The sequence below is a fragment of the Bolinopsis microptera genome, chromosome 5, assembly GCF_026151205.1.
Source record: "Bolinopsis microptera isolate Bmic1 chromosome 5, MBARI_Bmic_1.0, whole genome shotgun sequence".
NCBI lineage: Eukaryota > Metazoa > Ctenophora > Tentaculata > Lobata > Bolinopsidae > Bolinopsis > Bolinopsis microptera.
In genome coordinates this window covers 13,005,403-13,021,289 of record NC_087076.1, presented here as the reverse complement: position 1 = coordinate 13,021,289, position 15,887 = coordinate 13,005,403, and the positions used below count along the sequence as shown (strand labels likewise).

At 38.2% G+C, this 15,887-nt stretch overlaps 4 protein-coding genes across 4 annotated transcripts in view; 1 reads left to right on the top strand and 3 right to left on the bottom strand.

The window, feature by feature from the left end:
- LOC134815976 (uncharacterized) overlaps positions 1-15,887 on the top strand; it is a 578,562-nt gene that overhangs the window by 83,791 nt on the left and 478,884 nt on the right. The gene's annotated exons all lie outside the window — the stretch shown is intronic.
- Positions 147-3,088, bottom strand: LOC134815152 (carbohydrate sulfotransferase 11-like). The gene is made up of 2 exons (XM_063823655.1): positions 2,240-3,088; positions 147-1,896 (listed from the first exon to the last, which is right to left on the bottom strand). The coding sequence occupies exons 1-2, from the start codon at positions 3,078-3,080 to the stop codon at positions 1,727-1,729; spliced, it is 1,011 nt and encodes a 336-aa protein (XP_063679725.1). The 5' UTR covers positions 3,081-3,088; the 3' UTR covers positions 147-1,726.
- Positions 3,222-5,860, bottom strand: LOC134814648 (uncharacterized). The gene is made up of 2 exons (XM_063822807.1): positions 4,372-5,860; positions 3,222-3,758 (listed from the first exon to the last, which is right to left on the bottom strand). Exons 1-2 carry the CDS (start codon positions 5,776-5,778, stop codon positions 3,639-3,641), a joined length of 1,527 nt encoding a protein of 508 aa, XP_063678877.1. The 5' UTR covers positions 5,779-5,860; the 3' UTR covers positions 3,222-3,638.
- LOC134815265 (uncharacterized) lies at positions 6,069-15,495 on the bottom strand. Its single transcript, XM_063823779.1, has 3 exons — positions 15,388-15,495; positions 11,001-11,081; positions 6,069-10,675 (listed from the first exon to the last, which is right to left on the bottom strand). The coding sequence occupies exons 1-3, from the start codon at positions 15,475-15,477 to the stop codon at positions 7,178-7,180; spliced, it is 3,669 nt and encodes a 1,222-aa protein (XP_063679849.1). The 5' UTR covers positions 15,478-15,495; the 3' UTR covers positions 6,069-7,177.

Sequence of the window (15,887 nt, the reverse complement as noted above, 5' to 3'; positions counted from 1 at the left end):
AGGATTAAGCGTATGGATACAATGTAATTTATGTGTATTATAATATTATGTATGTTGATTCATTTAGTTTTATAGTTGTATCACTTTGTTTTGATAAATTTCTGAACACATTTATAACTTTTTGAGAAGGATAGAAAGCAATGAAATAAGTATGAAACAAAAAACAAAATCTTGACTGAATTTACAATGCAGAGTCAATTACTTAGAAATCGTGTATTCTTTAAACATTGGGTCCGTTCACATATTACGTAATCAGACGAGGGGGATGGGGTCTCCAAATTATTACGCTTGTGTAATTTCGACACAACAGCTATGTCTAAAACTGATAACGGAGGCTGGGAGGGCCAGGGGGGTTAAAAATTTGCCAAAAATTGATTACGTAATATGTGAACGGCCCCATTTCAAAACAGCATTGAAGATTGATCGTATAAAAATATTGTGAAACGAGATAAACTTGTTAATAACATTTAGAGACTATTTTATAAAGTTGTATATATATACAAGCACTATGGTATAATATATCATTGTAAATATAATACAAGACTACTAGTATACAAACTATTTTATAATAAATGATTAGTAGATGAGTCTATAGTACAGAAGACTGTGTTGAAAAAAAACATTTTTTTAAAAAATTTTTTGGCAGAATACGTTTACATAATGACGATTTTGTGTTATAACCATTTCGGCCAATATATGATTAAAAATACAGCACTACCGCATATACGCGATGAAAACGTAATGAAATTCCACATGTTCGTTTTTTGAACCTGTTTTGTGTCTTGGACGAACATTGAGCGTTTTGAGTGGAAATGAAATAATCAAAATCAGCGCGACTTACAAAACAAGTGGAATTGCTCGCGAATTTCAATAAATGATAGAGTGCTAACTTTCGAGCAAATGAAACTGCACTGTCGGCATTTTTAAAGGAGATATATCTGCATAACTGGTCATCAAATTATCAGAATGCCAACCCAAGTACAATATTTGGTTTCCAAATACAACATGACAATTTCGCATCAAAGTCATTATCAGAAATAAGGCTTACAAGATGTAAGATGAGCACAATTTTAGTCCAAACAAGGAAACACGAACAATGCATTTCGATCATTAGCAGAGAGAGCCTAAATCCTACATACTAGGATGGAGTTTGGATACGCTGATGGACTTTGAATATAATTATAATTCATGGTCGTAACACAAAATAAGGGCAAGATAGGCAAGAGACAATGTTAAGGCCAAACCGAAACATTCGCTAAATATCAATATTAAATATCCTTTTCGTTTGTTTCTCCCACGCATCTCATGAAATAGAAGTTACACTGCCGGGCGTGCATTCCAGATCAATGCTAGTGTGCCATGATGTATCATATTTTATGAGTTTATGTAAATTCATAACAAAAGTATGGTTTTCTCATAGTTAACAATGGCTAAAAACCGAAAGGAGTCATTACCTCCGGCCTGTAATTGGTTAGGCATATAATTAACTAATTAATTAATGTACACTTATTGCATGAATATTAGAATCCATGATATAAGCCATACTTAAAGCCATTTATGATACGATTTTTATGGACAAATACCTTCATAATAATGTTAAAAGTAAAGCAATATAAATTATAAAAACACATCGTAAATTAGTATCATTATGTAAATTGTTCAGTACATCAGTTCAAATAAACCCCAGCAAACGTTCGATGTTACTATAACCACACAATTCAGAAACTCAAAACGTCTGCTCCAAGTCAATGTAAGGGAACTTAGGATTGTCCATTTTGGCATAGCCAAGTATTGCAAAGTCCATCTTATAAAACTCGTTTATCTTGGCTATTTCTTCAGATGATAAGGGGGCGATGAACTCCTCCACTTCATCTAGAGTAGATCGTGAATCTGCACCTGAAGTAGCATGTATTGTTAGTAGTGCCGCAACAAGTTATAGTCAGATAAAGTTTAAGAAATCTATACTTGAACATCCTTTACATCTCGCTTTTAGACGCTGAAAGATTTCAGATACAAAATTATCGCATAATTCTAAAGTTTATTAAGTAAATGGACTAACTATGTTCATTCTTTGAGAATTCGTCTATCTAGATTCTGGATCTACCACACATGTAACACTAAGTTACTGAGTAGAAGCCTTTAAAAAACGCGGCATCCAGTACCTGTTTCCCCCTCCCCCCCTCCCCTCCCCCTCTCTCCCTTCCTCCCTCCCTCCCTCTCTCCCTCTCTCTGTGTTTACCTGTTTCACTTCTAGATCCTGGGAACTCCACCCCTCTGATCCCAGTATCTCTCATCATAGTCTCGATATTGTCTTTAGTTGTCTCCGTCTGACCCAACAGATTATACGGAAAAGTGCACACGTGCATCTTCTTCCACTGAGGGGTGAAGTGGTGATCATTTACCACACCGCGAATAAGCATATCCACAAACACCTTAAACCTGTCCGCATCACTAGCATCTGCAGGTACTCTCTGGTATATCTTCTTGTTGTACCCGCCTCCCTCCGTCCGCAGCACCTTGTTTCTAAACCCAGATATGAGCCGGGTTATGGGGTTCCTCACGAACCCCACCACGTACATCTTAGCAGTGATGTTCTTGTACGTCACGTCGTCCACGAGCGGGATATCCTGGAACTTTGCTCTGGGGTTCCTGTGTACGTGTAGCATCTCATCGTAGGGGGTTTCATCTCCTTGTAACCGTAACACAAACTTCTTGAAAGAAGTGGACCCTGTTTTAGGGTTGCTCACATACAGCATGTTGTACTCAGGGATAGCTATAGTATACGCATCAGGCATGTACTTCCTCTTGGTGGCATAGTTAGTTGAGTACCCATACTTCTCGCACTGAGTGTGAACGTGATCCAGCAGAGCATCTGTCTCCACTACAAAGTCGGAGGAGAGTTGTTGTTCGTGTTTAACGTACTCGTTGTAGTCAAGGAGTCTGATGACGGGTTGGTGTATTGTTTTGAGGGAGTTGAGAGAGTGGTCCCAGGTAGTGGAATCTGAGTAGGAGAAGATGAGGATAACCGCTATCAGTGAGATTGTGATGATGATGCGGAGAGGAGAGCAAATACGAGGCATCCGCCGCCTAAATAGTGAGAGAGAGACAAGTTAGAGACAAGTAATAATGTGAGTTAATGAGTTGACGATATTATATTATAAAGGAGTAACATAATTATAACGTCTGGTGAGGACAATCAAATCTATAGGAAAAAAGAAGTTAGTAATTTGAGACCTTGAACTAAACAATTAAACATATAAGTAGACATACCTATAGAAGGTTAATGACCGAACGCGAAGAAGAGTCATAATAATATATTATGAGGTATATAATGCAAATTATGCAATGTATAACAATGATTGCACAACGTAACACCAATGACCACGAAGCAATGAAATTTAGGCGTTTAGTTGAAAAAACAAAAATAGAATCATAAACGTTGTTAAAAATAAAACTTCTAGAATTAAGCTCATTAAGTTATAAATAAATATGATAAAAACACTTAAAAAGTGAAATACAAGTTTAGAAATAACATCAACAGAATTGTAAAAATTTTCAGCAACTAAAAACCATGAAATATATAATCTTGAGTTATGATCTGCATAAAACTTGTAACTCCTCGACTGGTGACAGCGTCTTCAGCGTGTACGGAAAGACGTGAATTCGTGGACATTTTGGAACTTTGCCATATTGCGTCTGACAAGATACTGGACTGAGTCCAGTCGGACATTTCCTTTTATATTAAACCGTCTTCCGCTCTGAAAACAGCATTTTTATTCTAGGTCTGCAGTAAGTGTTCAATTTTAATTGCGTGAAATTGAATGGTAACGAATCGGAAATGTGGGAGTTCGGTCAGCTCTTTATAAAAATAGTGTTAGGCATAATAAAATTAAAACCATTTAATAAGTTATCAAATTAGATGATAAAATTAAATTTGACTCTGAATCCATCATACTAAGAGGGAATAGGGAGAGGCAAAACTATGATTTCATATAATGGATTTATGTTTTTAAATTTCTCTGGATTGTGGCACATTTTTGACAATTTTCATACCGATGAAAATAGATTTTATCCAGATGAACAAATAACTGTTTTAACGAATTATCAGAGATAATAAGATAATTGTCGGTTAGGATTATCGAAGTGGATAGCCTATTATAATTTGGTTGCTTACAAAACAGGGTAAAGTTTGGGAAAACGAACAGATCAAATCAATTTCAATGACTGATTAACTTCATTCATAACTATGGCTGGATGGTGCAATTATTTTGGATTAAATTGGATTCACGCCAACAAGATTCAAATTAATGAAACAACAACGTACTGCACACTTATCTTCTCCTTAAAAAACAGATAACGACTGTAACATACCTGTAAAAGTCTGGAAAATATGGGTAGTATCCGACCTCCCTCGCTCCCATCAACCTTGCCATGGTCCAAATTCCTAACATTCCCCAACAACCCCTCCTCCTCCCTCGTGATCCCGAACAACTCCCTCACAAACACAGTATTGTCTCTGATATGAAGGGTCGCGGTATCACTGACATCCCTCACAGAGACTCTACAGTGGATGTTGTTGAAGGTGTTGACGGAGAGTGAGAGGATACAGTCGATACTGACTATAATGTTGAGGATACCAGTGTTCTGGAGAGTTCGTGCAGTGTTGAGAGTGGATATTTGGGAGGTGGAGAGGGTGGAACAAGGCAGGCTCACCAGGGATACTTGTGTCATGTGAGTCACGGACAGGAAGTGTCTGGTTCCGGTTGCATTTGTTACTGATTTCATGAAAAGCCTATAGAGGATTACTTTAGAACCAGGAATAAGGAATCTGGGTAGAACCCGAAGACAAGGGGTGAATGCTATGTTCTCCATGTTTTTATCAGAGTCCACGAATGAAATAAACCCGCTCTTCTCGAATGAAGATGTTCCAAGAACTTCCACCTCTACGTTTACGAAGTGCACTTTGTTTTTAAGTGCTCGCATTTCAGCAAAAGTAATCAGTTTTTTGATATCTTTGCCGTAACGTTCATGGTCTATTATCTTGTGTGACCGACACATGGGAAATGTATCTGAGTTCTCTGGAATATGTCTAATAGAATAATCTGGAAAGGCATTATCATCTAAATCCAAGATTATATTTTCAGATTCCCAATCAAAATTGAAACAATTCTCGAATGTCATGAGATAAAATTTCCCAGGAATGAGGTAGAGATACCATTCTGCTTTCAAATTGTGGATGTACACCTCAGAGATCATTTCAGTGTGAGCGGTTTGTTGATGGACAAAAAGTGTGCTAACAAAAAACCTGCTCTTTTTAATCCTGTTTGATTTCTCCATCACATAAAACACAACACTCTGCAGGAAGTGCCGTTCAGTAGGGTGTTTTGTAAAAACAGAAACATAATCCTCACCGCCGTTACTAGGCTCAGGACGACCGTTACTAAGGCGACCGTTACCAGGCTCAGGACGACCGTTACTAAGGCGACCGTTACTAGGCTCAGGGCGATCACTGATGAGTCTGATCTGATCAGGAGATCTAACAGGAACACAATCTCCTAACACCATCTCCCCAACCCTCACTTCATACACTGCACCCGGCCTCAGCAGGACCTCACCAAACAGTACCACCTCTATCTTACCACTAGAGTCTGACAGGATAGTCTTGCTAATCGTGCCTATCACGTGACCGCGCACTGTACCACATCTGGTATCTTTTAACTTGGAGACTGAGATAATAGTCTCACTGGTTGTTGGGTGGGAGGTTTGTTCCCTGCTCATTATCTCTCGTGTTGTGTCATTAAGTCTTGTTCGTAGTTTACTGGTGTAGAGCCAGCAACTTTTAGGTTAACTTTCATGACCTGATTGGAAAGGGAAAGTTATAGTTTTTAACAGAGAATAATATTTTAATGTATAGTGACGATATGAAGCGTAGGTATATTTTGATATTCATAGCAAATACTGATAGCAATTTTTATAATGTAGGGTTACATTAAGAATTCTCAACTAATAGTTTAAATGTGTTAAAATATTTCAAGGACATTATTGAATAAGCAATCAAACGCAGGTGTACGAAATTCAAATTTATTTATATTCATGTAATTGATGCAATTGATAATATTTGTTTGAACATCTCGTTAACTACGGTAAAGTACCTACATAATGGTACTTAGAATACACACAAATTTAAAATATTGGTTAATAATTTAGAGATACAATTACAATACAATTCATGCTATTCAAAATAACAATTATAAATGGAAACAAGTTTATTTATAAACAAGTTTATTTATATAAAATGATATGTTATAATGTATATAATATGGTTAACTATGATAATAATTCTGATCAACTATTCTTTAAAATCACATTTCTTTAGATCAACCCTATACCAAACGTCAGGAAAAAAGAACACACAATTAATATTATATTTAAACACATTTCTAATTATGCTATCACAAAAATACAGTTCTCGTTAAAAATAATTTGACCAATTAATTCTGAAATTTCACACAATATGAATATTATCACATTTAATGGTAAAATGCAAAAATAGACAACTTCATGCAAACATTTAACTCGCAATACAATAGCAATAAGCAAAGTTTACTTTTTACATGCATTTTTGGTACCACACATTTTTAAACACGCTCAAAACACGATTACAAAATACATACTTTAAAATACAGGGTGGCCCAAAAGTAACTACCCACACGCAACCCTTAAATAACTCAAGTAATTGGCATCAGAATTGCTCAAAAATTTCAGAGAATATAGATATGGGTTAAACTTAGATTTCCTGAACTGTTCGTAACATTTCATCAATTACAGAGGGTGTGGCACACCACTCCCTCTTTTCCTCTTTTGTCACCATAAAGTGAGAACGTTTTGAGTTAGGAACTCCAACATTTCCAGACACATGTGATTTTATAATTTTACGAAAATTTCAGGAAATCTAAGTTTGACCCATATCTATATTCTCTGAAATTTTAAAGCAATTCTGATGCCAATTACGTGAGTTATTTAAGGCTTGCGTGTTGGTATTACATTTTGGCCACCCTGTATTATGAAAAAAATAGACAATTACTGCATTTAAAAATACGTGCATTAAATAAACACTCATCATTGCAACTACTACATCAAGTTATATTCACTATGAAAAACGTCAACGACACGTTCTTTATAAAGAGGTTTGGCAACGTGACCTGAGCTTCAAAAAGCTAAGTTCCTGGCAGATAGGATCTACATCCAGCCGTAACCCTTTAAATTTAGCCAGCTGCTCATCTTTCAGCTTGATAATAGGAGCAAACGAGGGTCTACCATGTGCACATTGGAAAGGAAGATCGCAAACACTGAGTTGTTTAATTAGAACAATACACTGCTGTGGCGTCAGCTCATTTCCGAACCGTATAGCACCGTGACACGCTTTAGAGTGGAGATAGTCCACCAGTAGCGCAGGAAGGGCAAGATTACTTCCCTTTGATTCTTTTATCTGCTGCACAGTCTGGTGGAATGAGGTGACGATATCCTCAACCGAGATGTTGAGATGATTGGACTCTGAGAAGCAGAACGCTGGGATTGCTGTGATGAGAAATTGGAACTTACCAGCATCAAACTCAAACCCAACATGTCTTAATTTGGAGGATATGCGGATGATAAATTCTCCATCCGCTTTTGAGATCTTGATTGGGATATGGTTGCACAGCCTTTTCAACTCAACTTCTTTGGTAGCCTTGCAATTTTTGTGAACAGTGTCCAGCATGCACTCCAGTCTGACCCTCTCGTGGGCGGCGTGTTGATCCACCAGAATTAGCATTCCCTCCGAAGAAACACAGCCTATGAACTTCTCATCAATCTGTCCTATAACTTGGATCCCATCGAACACACTCTTATCAAACTTTGTGGCATCTAACAAGAACTTTCTATTGACCTTAGAGTCCGTTTGAATGCGCCATGAACCTTCTCCGTGGGTTGTGAACACGTCACTTTTCCATTTTCTTACATCCAATGGTTGCGGACGTTTGTGGACGGTCATTTTAGGTCCCTCTTTATTCCAAGGTGAATAATCAGCAACAAGATGACTTGCAGCAGTCACCGGAGCTATCACGTGGAACTCTGGCTGGATATTCTCCTTGTCAGCGTGGTCTGGTTTGTGGAGTACCTGAGAAGCGAAGTCAAGACGTTTCATCACTGTGTGAGTAGATATAGAGTGGCACTCCAGACACGGTGATTTGATGGGACAGTTCTCTTGAGAGTAAGCGGACAAGTCACGGGACTTGGTTAGTTCGTCTATCTCCCTTTCTACATCAGACAGGAGTGATCCGTCCATGTTCAGTGATCCGTTCATGTCACCGAAGCTGTCAAATGAGCAGGATTGCTCAATTGAACCGTCCTCGCTTTGAAAACTTCCTCTATCGGTGGAGCTTTGATAACTTTGATTATTTTGTATCTCGCTGGAACTGTTGACTTTGGGCCTACTTTGTACGATTTCTTCTGCTATTTCAACAGCTTGGTGTGGAACACTTTCTTTGCACGCACTCAAGATGTTGAGTTGGGTGAAGTTTACTGGTGAACAGCCACGATCAACAGTTATCTTTATAGGGGAACAGGCAGTCTCTACCTTACTATGGCCGACGATCATAACACGAACACGCTGGTTTTCTTCCGAACCTTTCGTCAGCGTTTTAGGATCATCTTCAGCTGTCTGTTTTTCTTGAGAGACTTGACTGAAATGTAGGACAGAGTTTTCTCCGGTTAAAGCTGAATCATGGTTGGTTTCCTCATCATCATTGGTCGGGGCCTTGCTATCATCCGAGTAGACCTTGAATCGTGGCTTTGGGTCAAATGAATCTCGGACCGAACTCTCATCCATGACAAATTTCTCCTCTTCATCCTCAAAAACGTCGAATGGTTGCTCACTCGACTTTTTTAAATCGATTGACTCAAATCCCAAAGGAGTCTGGTATCCAGAGTCCTTCATTTCGCCGAACAAATTGGCACCTTTTGTCTGCATATGAGACGAGGAATGATTCTGGCCATCTAAAATGAATCTCGGTGTTTCAAAGTGGAAACGTGACCGTTCAGTTTTCATTTCAATAATATGGTCTGTCTTTGTTACTTGTTTCTTGGAGACACTATAACTGGTCGACTGGTAGCTTCTCTTTCTTTTTGTTTGTACAGACGGGCTCGGAGCGTCTCTAATCCTTTGAGGCTGTCCAATTGGGGATATGGTGAGCTGTAAAACGGCGGGCTTCAACGGGCGTAGAGGTGTTGAAGAACGACGCCTACAATTTTCCGTTTTCAGATATTTTTCAAGGGGATGAGATTTTTCAACGGTTTTTGAGGATTTGATCACCCTTGCAGCTCGCTTCTCGTTATCTTTCTGCAGGTGCTCGAGAGCAGGAGAATTATGCAAATACGACAGTGTTGATCCGGTGATCCAGGAAGTAGGAGTGTTAAATATCTGGTCCTTGTCTTCACTGTTCAACTTTTCAGGTGTTTTTAGATTCCATGGTTTAGGGTTTCTCTCATTGTGGGGTGAAAAGTTTACATCATTGATAAGTCGAGTCTTCTTTGGAACAAATTTTGGGTGATTGGTCTTCTTAGGAGTTTCTAAGAGGACAGTTTCTTTAATCAATTTTCTGGGTGACGGGTCGTCAGTGGCACTGTCATTTGCTTCATTATCATTTTGTCTTGGGAACATGCTGTCAGGTGGAGCCAACGACCTATACTTGCTAGGTCTCAAAGCTTTATCTGATTTGATATTGATATTGGGAGAAGCGACTCTCAGCATGGACTGCAAAGATAGACAAGGAGTCTTCAGTCGGGCCAGCTCTTCATCTGTAACATCTAGAGGGATTTGTTCGGCTTCAAGGAAACTAGCAATACATCTGTAAACTAATGTGAAGACACTGTCCCAGTCGTGGAACTCACAGAACGTGTTGGACTCAAAGCACATGTCTACTTTGATGGGTTTACAAGTGATTAGAAATAGGAAAACTGGAAATCTGTTCTCTTGGTTTTTCCTATCTTTTGAGCCCAGTGCAGAGGTGAGAATGTCATTAGCAAACTTTCTAATGCGCTCATCCTCAATGTGGTGTCGGTTAATGTACACCAACTGTCTTGGCTTGTGGTGAAGTTCATTGCTCAACAAAGCAGTCAACTTGTACCCATTCACATCGAACTTGACTTGAGACAGTCTTTCCCAATCTATTGCATGATGGCAGTAGATCATGAAGTTGTCAGAGTAAGCTGAAGAAGACTGGGTCTGAAACAGCTTCGTTCCGGAGTGGATATCTTTCAAAGTTATCGCTACACTGGGGTTAGCTACTGCTACTTTTAGGAGGGTATCTTTAGTTTGTTCGAGGTCCATGTAGGAGACACAAGCTGATCTCACCGGCATGTTATTAAACACATTGTCAATGGTTATTGTCGTGCCTATAGAGTGGCGGTTTCGTTTTTCAGTCACGACTTTTGGTTTGTCATAAGAGGAGAATGTCTTGGTAATGGTAGAGTTGTGGCGCCTGGTGGTTACACTCACTCGTTCACATAACTTAACAATACTGTACAGACTTCCTCTCCGGGTCCCGTACAACTTCCGGGAGATTTTACGTTTGTTGGTTGGTGGGTGTTCGCATAGGTCGACCACGTTCTGTACTCCGCACCCATTGTCTACTATCTGAAAGTAACAAATTATGGATTTGATGATTACAAACTATGATTATAGTTTTAAATTGTACGTATATTTTTATGATTCAGTTCAGAAAACTGGTCCAGCTTTTTCAAATTGAACTCTGAGACAATAATATCGTCACATGTTCTATGAGTGACAATATCATAGAAGTGTACAACAATAATGTGTTATTAGAATGTGACATCAAATATCAACGAAATGTATGTATTTAAAGCAAAATCTGCACGACTGAACTTAAAAAACAGGAATGACGAACGAGAGTTGGCTGTTGAGATTAAGTTGATGGTTTTAACATTACATAATATTATACCTGTACTCTAGAGGACCTGTCTACGTTGATTCTGACAGCAATACACGTAGCTCCACTGTCTATACTGTTATATACCAACTCCTGAAGGACACAATCGGTTAGCTTCAAATTCTAGATACTATAATAACTAATAAAGGAGGGGTGTAGGAAGCGGGGGGGGGGGGGGGGGCAAGGGGAGTTGGGGCAGGGGGGCCATCGCTACCTCATGAAATCTGGGCAAGGGGCCAAAAAGGGCCAACTTTTTAATTTAGGTTTTAAGTCAAAAATTTTCAAAGTTTTCTTGGAAACTACTTTTGTTCATGTTTCATGCTACCCTGATCATTATGAGCCAACTTTCGGTTTTCGAAGTTCGATATACGATTTTGGACTCGAGGCAGGCTTCCCCTTCGCAATACGAGCTCGGAAGCGGGAGCTCTGCTTTCAGAGGTACGTATCGAGAATGATTCGGACCGAAAATTTCAGTCAACATTTTTCAAAGTTTTTCTGGAAACTACTTTTGTTCCTGTTTTATGCTACCCTGATCATTATGAGCCGAAATCATTGTTATTAGTGTAATATGGAGGCTGGTTACAGCAGTTTTAGAGTAGTTTTAGCAGTTGTGTAGATTGTAATTTAGTGATTAATATGACCGTTAGTAATGAGTGTGGATTTGGGTAGTTGGGTGGCCGCGTGGTGTCACGTGGCGCGTGTCGGTGGCGCGTTTCTGGACACGTTGGGATTGGTTCTGGAAAAGCTCTTTAGGTGACGTGTTTAATCAAAGTGTTAACCGCTGATCTAGAACGCCAAACGTGGCCCGTCTTGCCACAGTTTAAGTTGTGATTGTTGATAATATCTTTATATTCATCATTCGAACGTTATTACTCGATTCAACTGTTTCCTTTGTTCAACTCTAGCTTAGGACCGAATTGTAGCATTTGAACCGTTTGATTCACAGTACCGCACTTAGTTGCATGTATGTAGTAGTCATATCAGAGTAATTGGCAATACAAGTTATCGTGATTGTCGTATTAACGTAGAGTTCAATACTTAGTTATTGTGAGTTATTGCAGTTGTCAGTCGCTACGACGACTGAGAGTATAGTGTGTAGTGAGAGACTTGTGAGCAGGCACTGTATACCATTGGTACGCCTCGGGAGGACTGGTCTGGTGCCAACCTTATTTTACACTATTATGATATCCGGCCAACCATCTCCCCAACTACTTACTTAAGCAGCCGGATACTAAATTTAATCACTATCAGAGTGAAATTGAGTGGAATTTGAATTAAAATATTGTAAAATTTGTATTATTCTAGAGGGTGAAAAAGAAAATTGTTATTGCGTTATCAACAGCCAAATCCCCTCCCCCGTAATCAACCGTAATCATTTGGGAACTGATGATTACGGCTGATTACTTAATATGTAAACGCTCCTAATCACAACAAATGAGATCCATGCTAGTAACGTGGACAATTTGCACCTGCAGCAACATCATTTTAAACTTTTAATGTTATCAATTATCATATATGATTCAATTGAAAGGTCTCTTTGGATCTTAATGAATTACTATTTTAGCAGATTTAGTCTCCAATGTAACTCTTTACTAATGGATGTTTTCAAAATTCACGATTTCGTCTTCAGACGTATTCTAAAGTACCGATCAGGGACGCAATAAGAGTAGTTAAGCTCCATAAGATGAAGATATATCGCTCCCGGTCATATGTTATTACGTAAAGCGTCTTGTTGTCTGTTCGCATTTTATACAGAATACATCACTAGAATGATCGTTATAACAGGATTGAAGTTAGTCGTCATTTTTGACAGCCAGTTTTTACAAATTAAAAAGGACTAGCAGAAACCCGTCTAACCCTAAAATGGTGTCAAGACTCAAGAGACTAAAACAATTATTACCTATTTAATTCGCGTTTTTGACACCACTTGGGGTACCAAATTTTGGGCTCTAAAACTCCTATTTCTTGGCCAATTTTTTATTTTTTCATGCTGATTTGGAGGCCATTAAAGCATTTGACCCAGTCAAAAAGTTTCAGTTGTATATATCTTTGACGGTTTTTGCAGAAATTCGCGTTAAAGTTGATGCCGTGGTGTCAGTAAAATGGCACGGATAAATAAATATGTATATATATATCGTCTCGCTTTATATTATACTAGCAGGAACCCGTCTAACCCTAAAATGGTGTCAAGACTGAAGAGACTAAAACAATTATTACCTATTTAATTCGCGTTTTTGACACCACTTGGGGTACCAAATTTTGGGCTCTAAAACTCCTATTTCTTGGCCTATTTTTGATTTTTTCATGCTGATTTGAAGGCCATTAAAGCATTTGACCCAGTCAAAAAAGATTCAGTTGTATATCTTTGACGGTTTTTGAAGAAATTCGCGTTAAAGTTGATGCCGTGGTGTCAGTAAAATGGCACAGATAAATATATATATATATCGTCTCGCTTTATATATAGTAAGATTATATATAGTAAGATTGTGATAGTACAGATTCGCTGAACAAAGAATCTTATATATCAAGACCAAACCAGTCAGGAAGAATTAATTTTATTTAATTGTCTTAGATTAAAAAAATGAAAGTCGGAACAAAATAATAAAATTAATTTGCAAAAGAACTGATCGACATATCATTATTGGGTAGAACGTTAGAAGAAATTACAGTAGCCACAATATACCAAACAGAAACTCTACGACGTCGCGGTATGCGTTTATTTCAAGTATTCAAAGTTTAATTACCGTCCTACAAATATTCGTTCATAGAGAATGGGACGCTAGCTAACTTCAATGTCTAAGAGCTGAGGCTAGGGAAGTTCTTGTTTATACTCCGCATGCAATTCTGTTAGTTCGACTGTTGGGTTGAAGGAAGCACTTCCAACTCCAAGTCGAGTCCTTGAGTGGTAATTTGCATTCGAGGCGGTGTAGCTCGTTCAGGGGTTACTTGTGTTCTTTGAGGAGATATTATGAGCATGAGTTTGGAAACATACAGCTTTAAGAACTCTCTAAAACTCTTCACTGTAATTGAATATACAAAGAAGTTAGCCATTATGTTAAGGTACTGCACTAACATGGTTGATCGCCAAACTCCAGTGCCATGCTCTGCTCCTAGGAGCCAAGTTATAAATGCAACAGCGAACGGTAGACTGGAAAGTAACAAGACCCCCACAGTTAGCAGCACTGTTATCACCCCCTCCCACCGTAATGTTCGTCCGTGCTGGGAGCTAGCCTTTTTGGCGACAACCAGAATACAAATCGATGTGACCGTGAGTTCTATGTAGGAGAGAGCGTTAACGGCAGGGAATGCTATCAGTAAATACCATTTGTACCATGATGGGAGATTTGGTGAAGGGTAACCATAGACACAAAAATAGTCTTGGTAACTAAAATATAGAGAATCTCTGAGATAGATTATCTTGAAAATAAGCATTGGAGAGAAAACGACCACTGCCAAGAGCCAGACTGAGGTAAAGATTTTATGTCCGAACCGTGAGGACCAAACTCTGGATTTCAGGGGGGTTTTCAAAATTATCAGCTTTAGAGTTGTCAGGGTGCATGTTTGGAACACGGTCACCTGTGAACATACCCAGTTCATATTTGCCGAAACTTCACAAAGTAGTCCTCCTACCACCCAGCGGTCTGTGATGAATGCCAAAGTGACTGGGAATACTTTGAAGGCAGTTTGTAGAAGGTCGCAGATAGCCATGTGCTGCATCGCTGCTATGATAACCTTCTGAAGTTTGATGGCATTGTATCTTATAGTCGCTACTAGAATGATGCCATCACCTATCAGGGACGCAATAAGAGTAGTTAAGCTCCATAAGATGAAGATATATCGCTCCCGGTCATCTGTTATTATGTAAAGCGTCTTGTTGTCTGTTCGCATTTTATACAGAATACATCACTAGAATGATCGTTATATTTAACAGGATTGAAGCTAGTCGTCATTTTTGACAGCCAGTGTTTACAAATTCAAAAAGATTTGTTATAGTACAGATTCGCTGAAGAAAGAATCTTAAATAGGTATATCAAGACCAAATCAGTCAGGAAGAATTAATTTTATTATTTGTCATAACCAAAAATATAGCAAATGAAAAGGTGTACGAACTGAAAATATAGTAATTATAACAAAAGAGATTCATGCTAGTAACGTGGACAACTTGCACCTGCGGCAAAAAAAACGATTTGTTATAACCAAAAATATAGCAAATCATGAAAAGCTAATAAGAACTGAAAACATAGTTCTTACAACAAAAGAGATCCATGCTAGTAACGTGTACAATGTGCACCTGCGGCAACATTATAAAGTCAGAAGGAGAAACTCAACTTTCAGATGAGTTGCAAATAAAAGTAACACCTTAATAACTACAAGTTATAATGTATTCTTCGTTAACAACCTGCACAAGGATAGAAAGTGAAGGGATAGTGACAGAGGCTGCCAGCAGTTCTTGTGTTTCACTGTCAAGCTCCTCAATCTTTCGTCCCATGGCATCGAATATACACTTCTTACTAGAGATTGGCATGATATTCGTTATAATTTAAAATACCATCAAGACAATTACAAGTATAATACATATTATGATTGTTATTCGAGCATACGATAATATTTTGCACGGTAATTTTTTTAATTTTATACAATGTAAGTAATTTTAAATGTGCTATGATTTTAAATGCATTAAGCAACAGACCTAAGATTGACGTGAAGAAAACAAGAAGTAAAATTATCTCTTGAAATAAATTATATAAACGCTAAGAATAAAAACAAACCGAAACCTTTTATACTACAAACATACCTTTACCATCATCTTACTTTACTCTCGGTGATTATTTAAAACCAAATTGGGCAAATTATAAATCTTTGTATATGATGCAACATATTCGTGATTATGCAATTATG

Bases quoted from the DNA above. Each gene is read 5' to 3' on its own strand.
- LOC134815265 (XM_063823779.1), bottom strand. From the start codon at position 15,477: ATGGGACGAAAGATTGAGGAGCTTGACAGTGAAACACAAGAACTGCTG. The intron at 11,082-15,387 runs GTTGTTAACGAA...TGTGTCCTTCAG, and splicing joins CACTTTCTATCCTTGTGCAG to GAGTTGGTATATAACAGTAT. The intron at 10,676-11,000 runs GTATAATATTAT...TGTTACTTTCAG, and splicing joins ACAGGTCCTCTAGAGTACAG to ATAGTAGACAATGGGTGCGG.
- LOC134814648 (XM_063822807.1), bottom strand. From the start codon at position 5,778: ATGAGCAGGGAACAAACCTCCCACCCAACAACCAGTGAGACTATTATC. The intron at 3,759-4,371 runs GTATGTTACAGT...TGCTGTTTTCAG, and splicing joins TATTTTCCAGACTTTTACAG to AGCGGAAGACGGTTTAATAT.
- LOC134815152 (XM_063823655.1), bottom strand. From the start codon at position 3,080: ATGCCTCGTATTTGCTCTCCTCTCCGCATCATCATCACAATCTCACTG. The intron at 1,897-2,239 runs GTAAACACAGAG...ATGCTACTTCAG, and splicing joins AGGATCTAGAAGTGAAACAG to GTGCAGATTCACGATCTACT.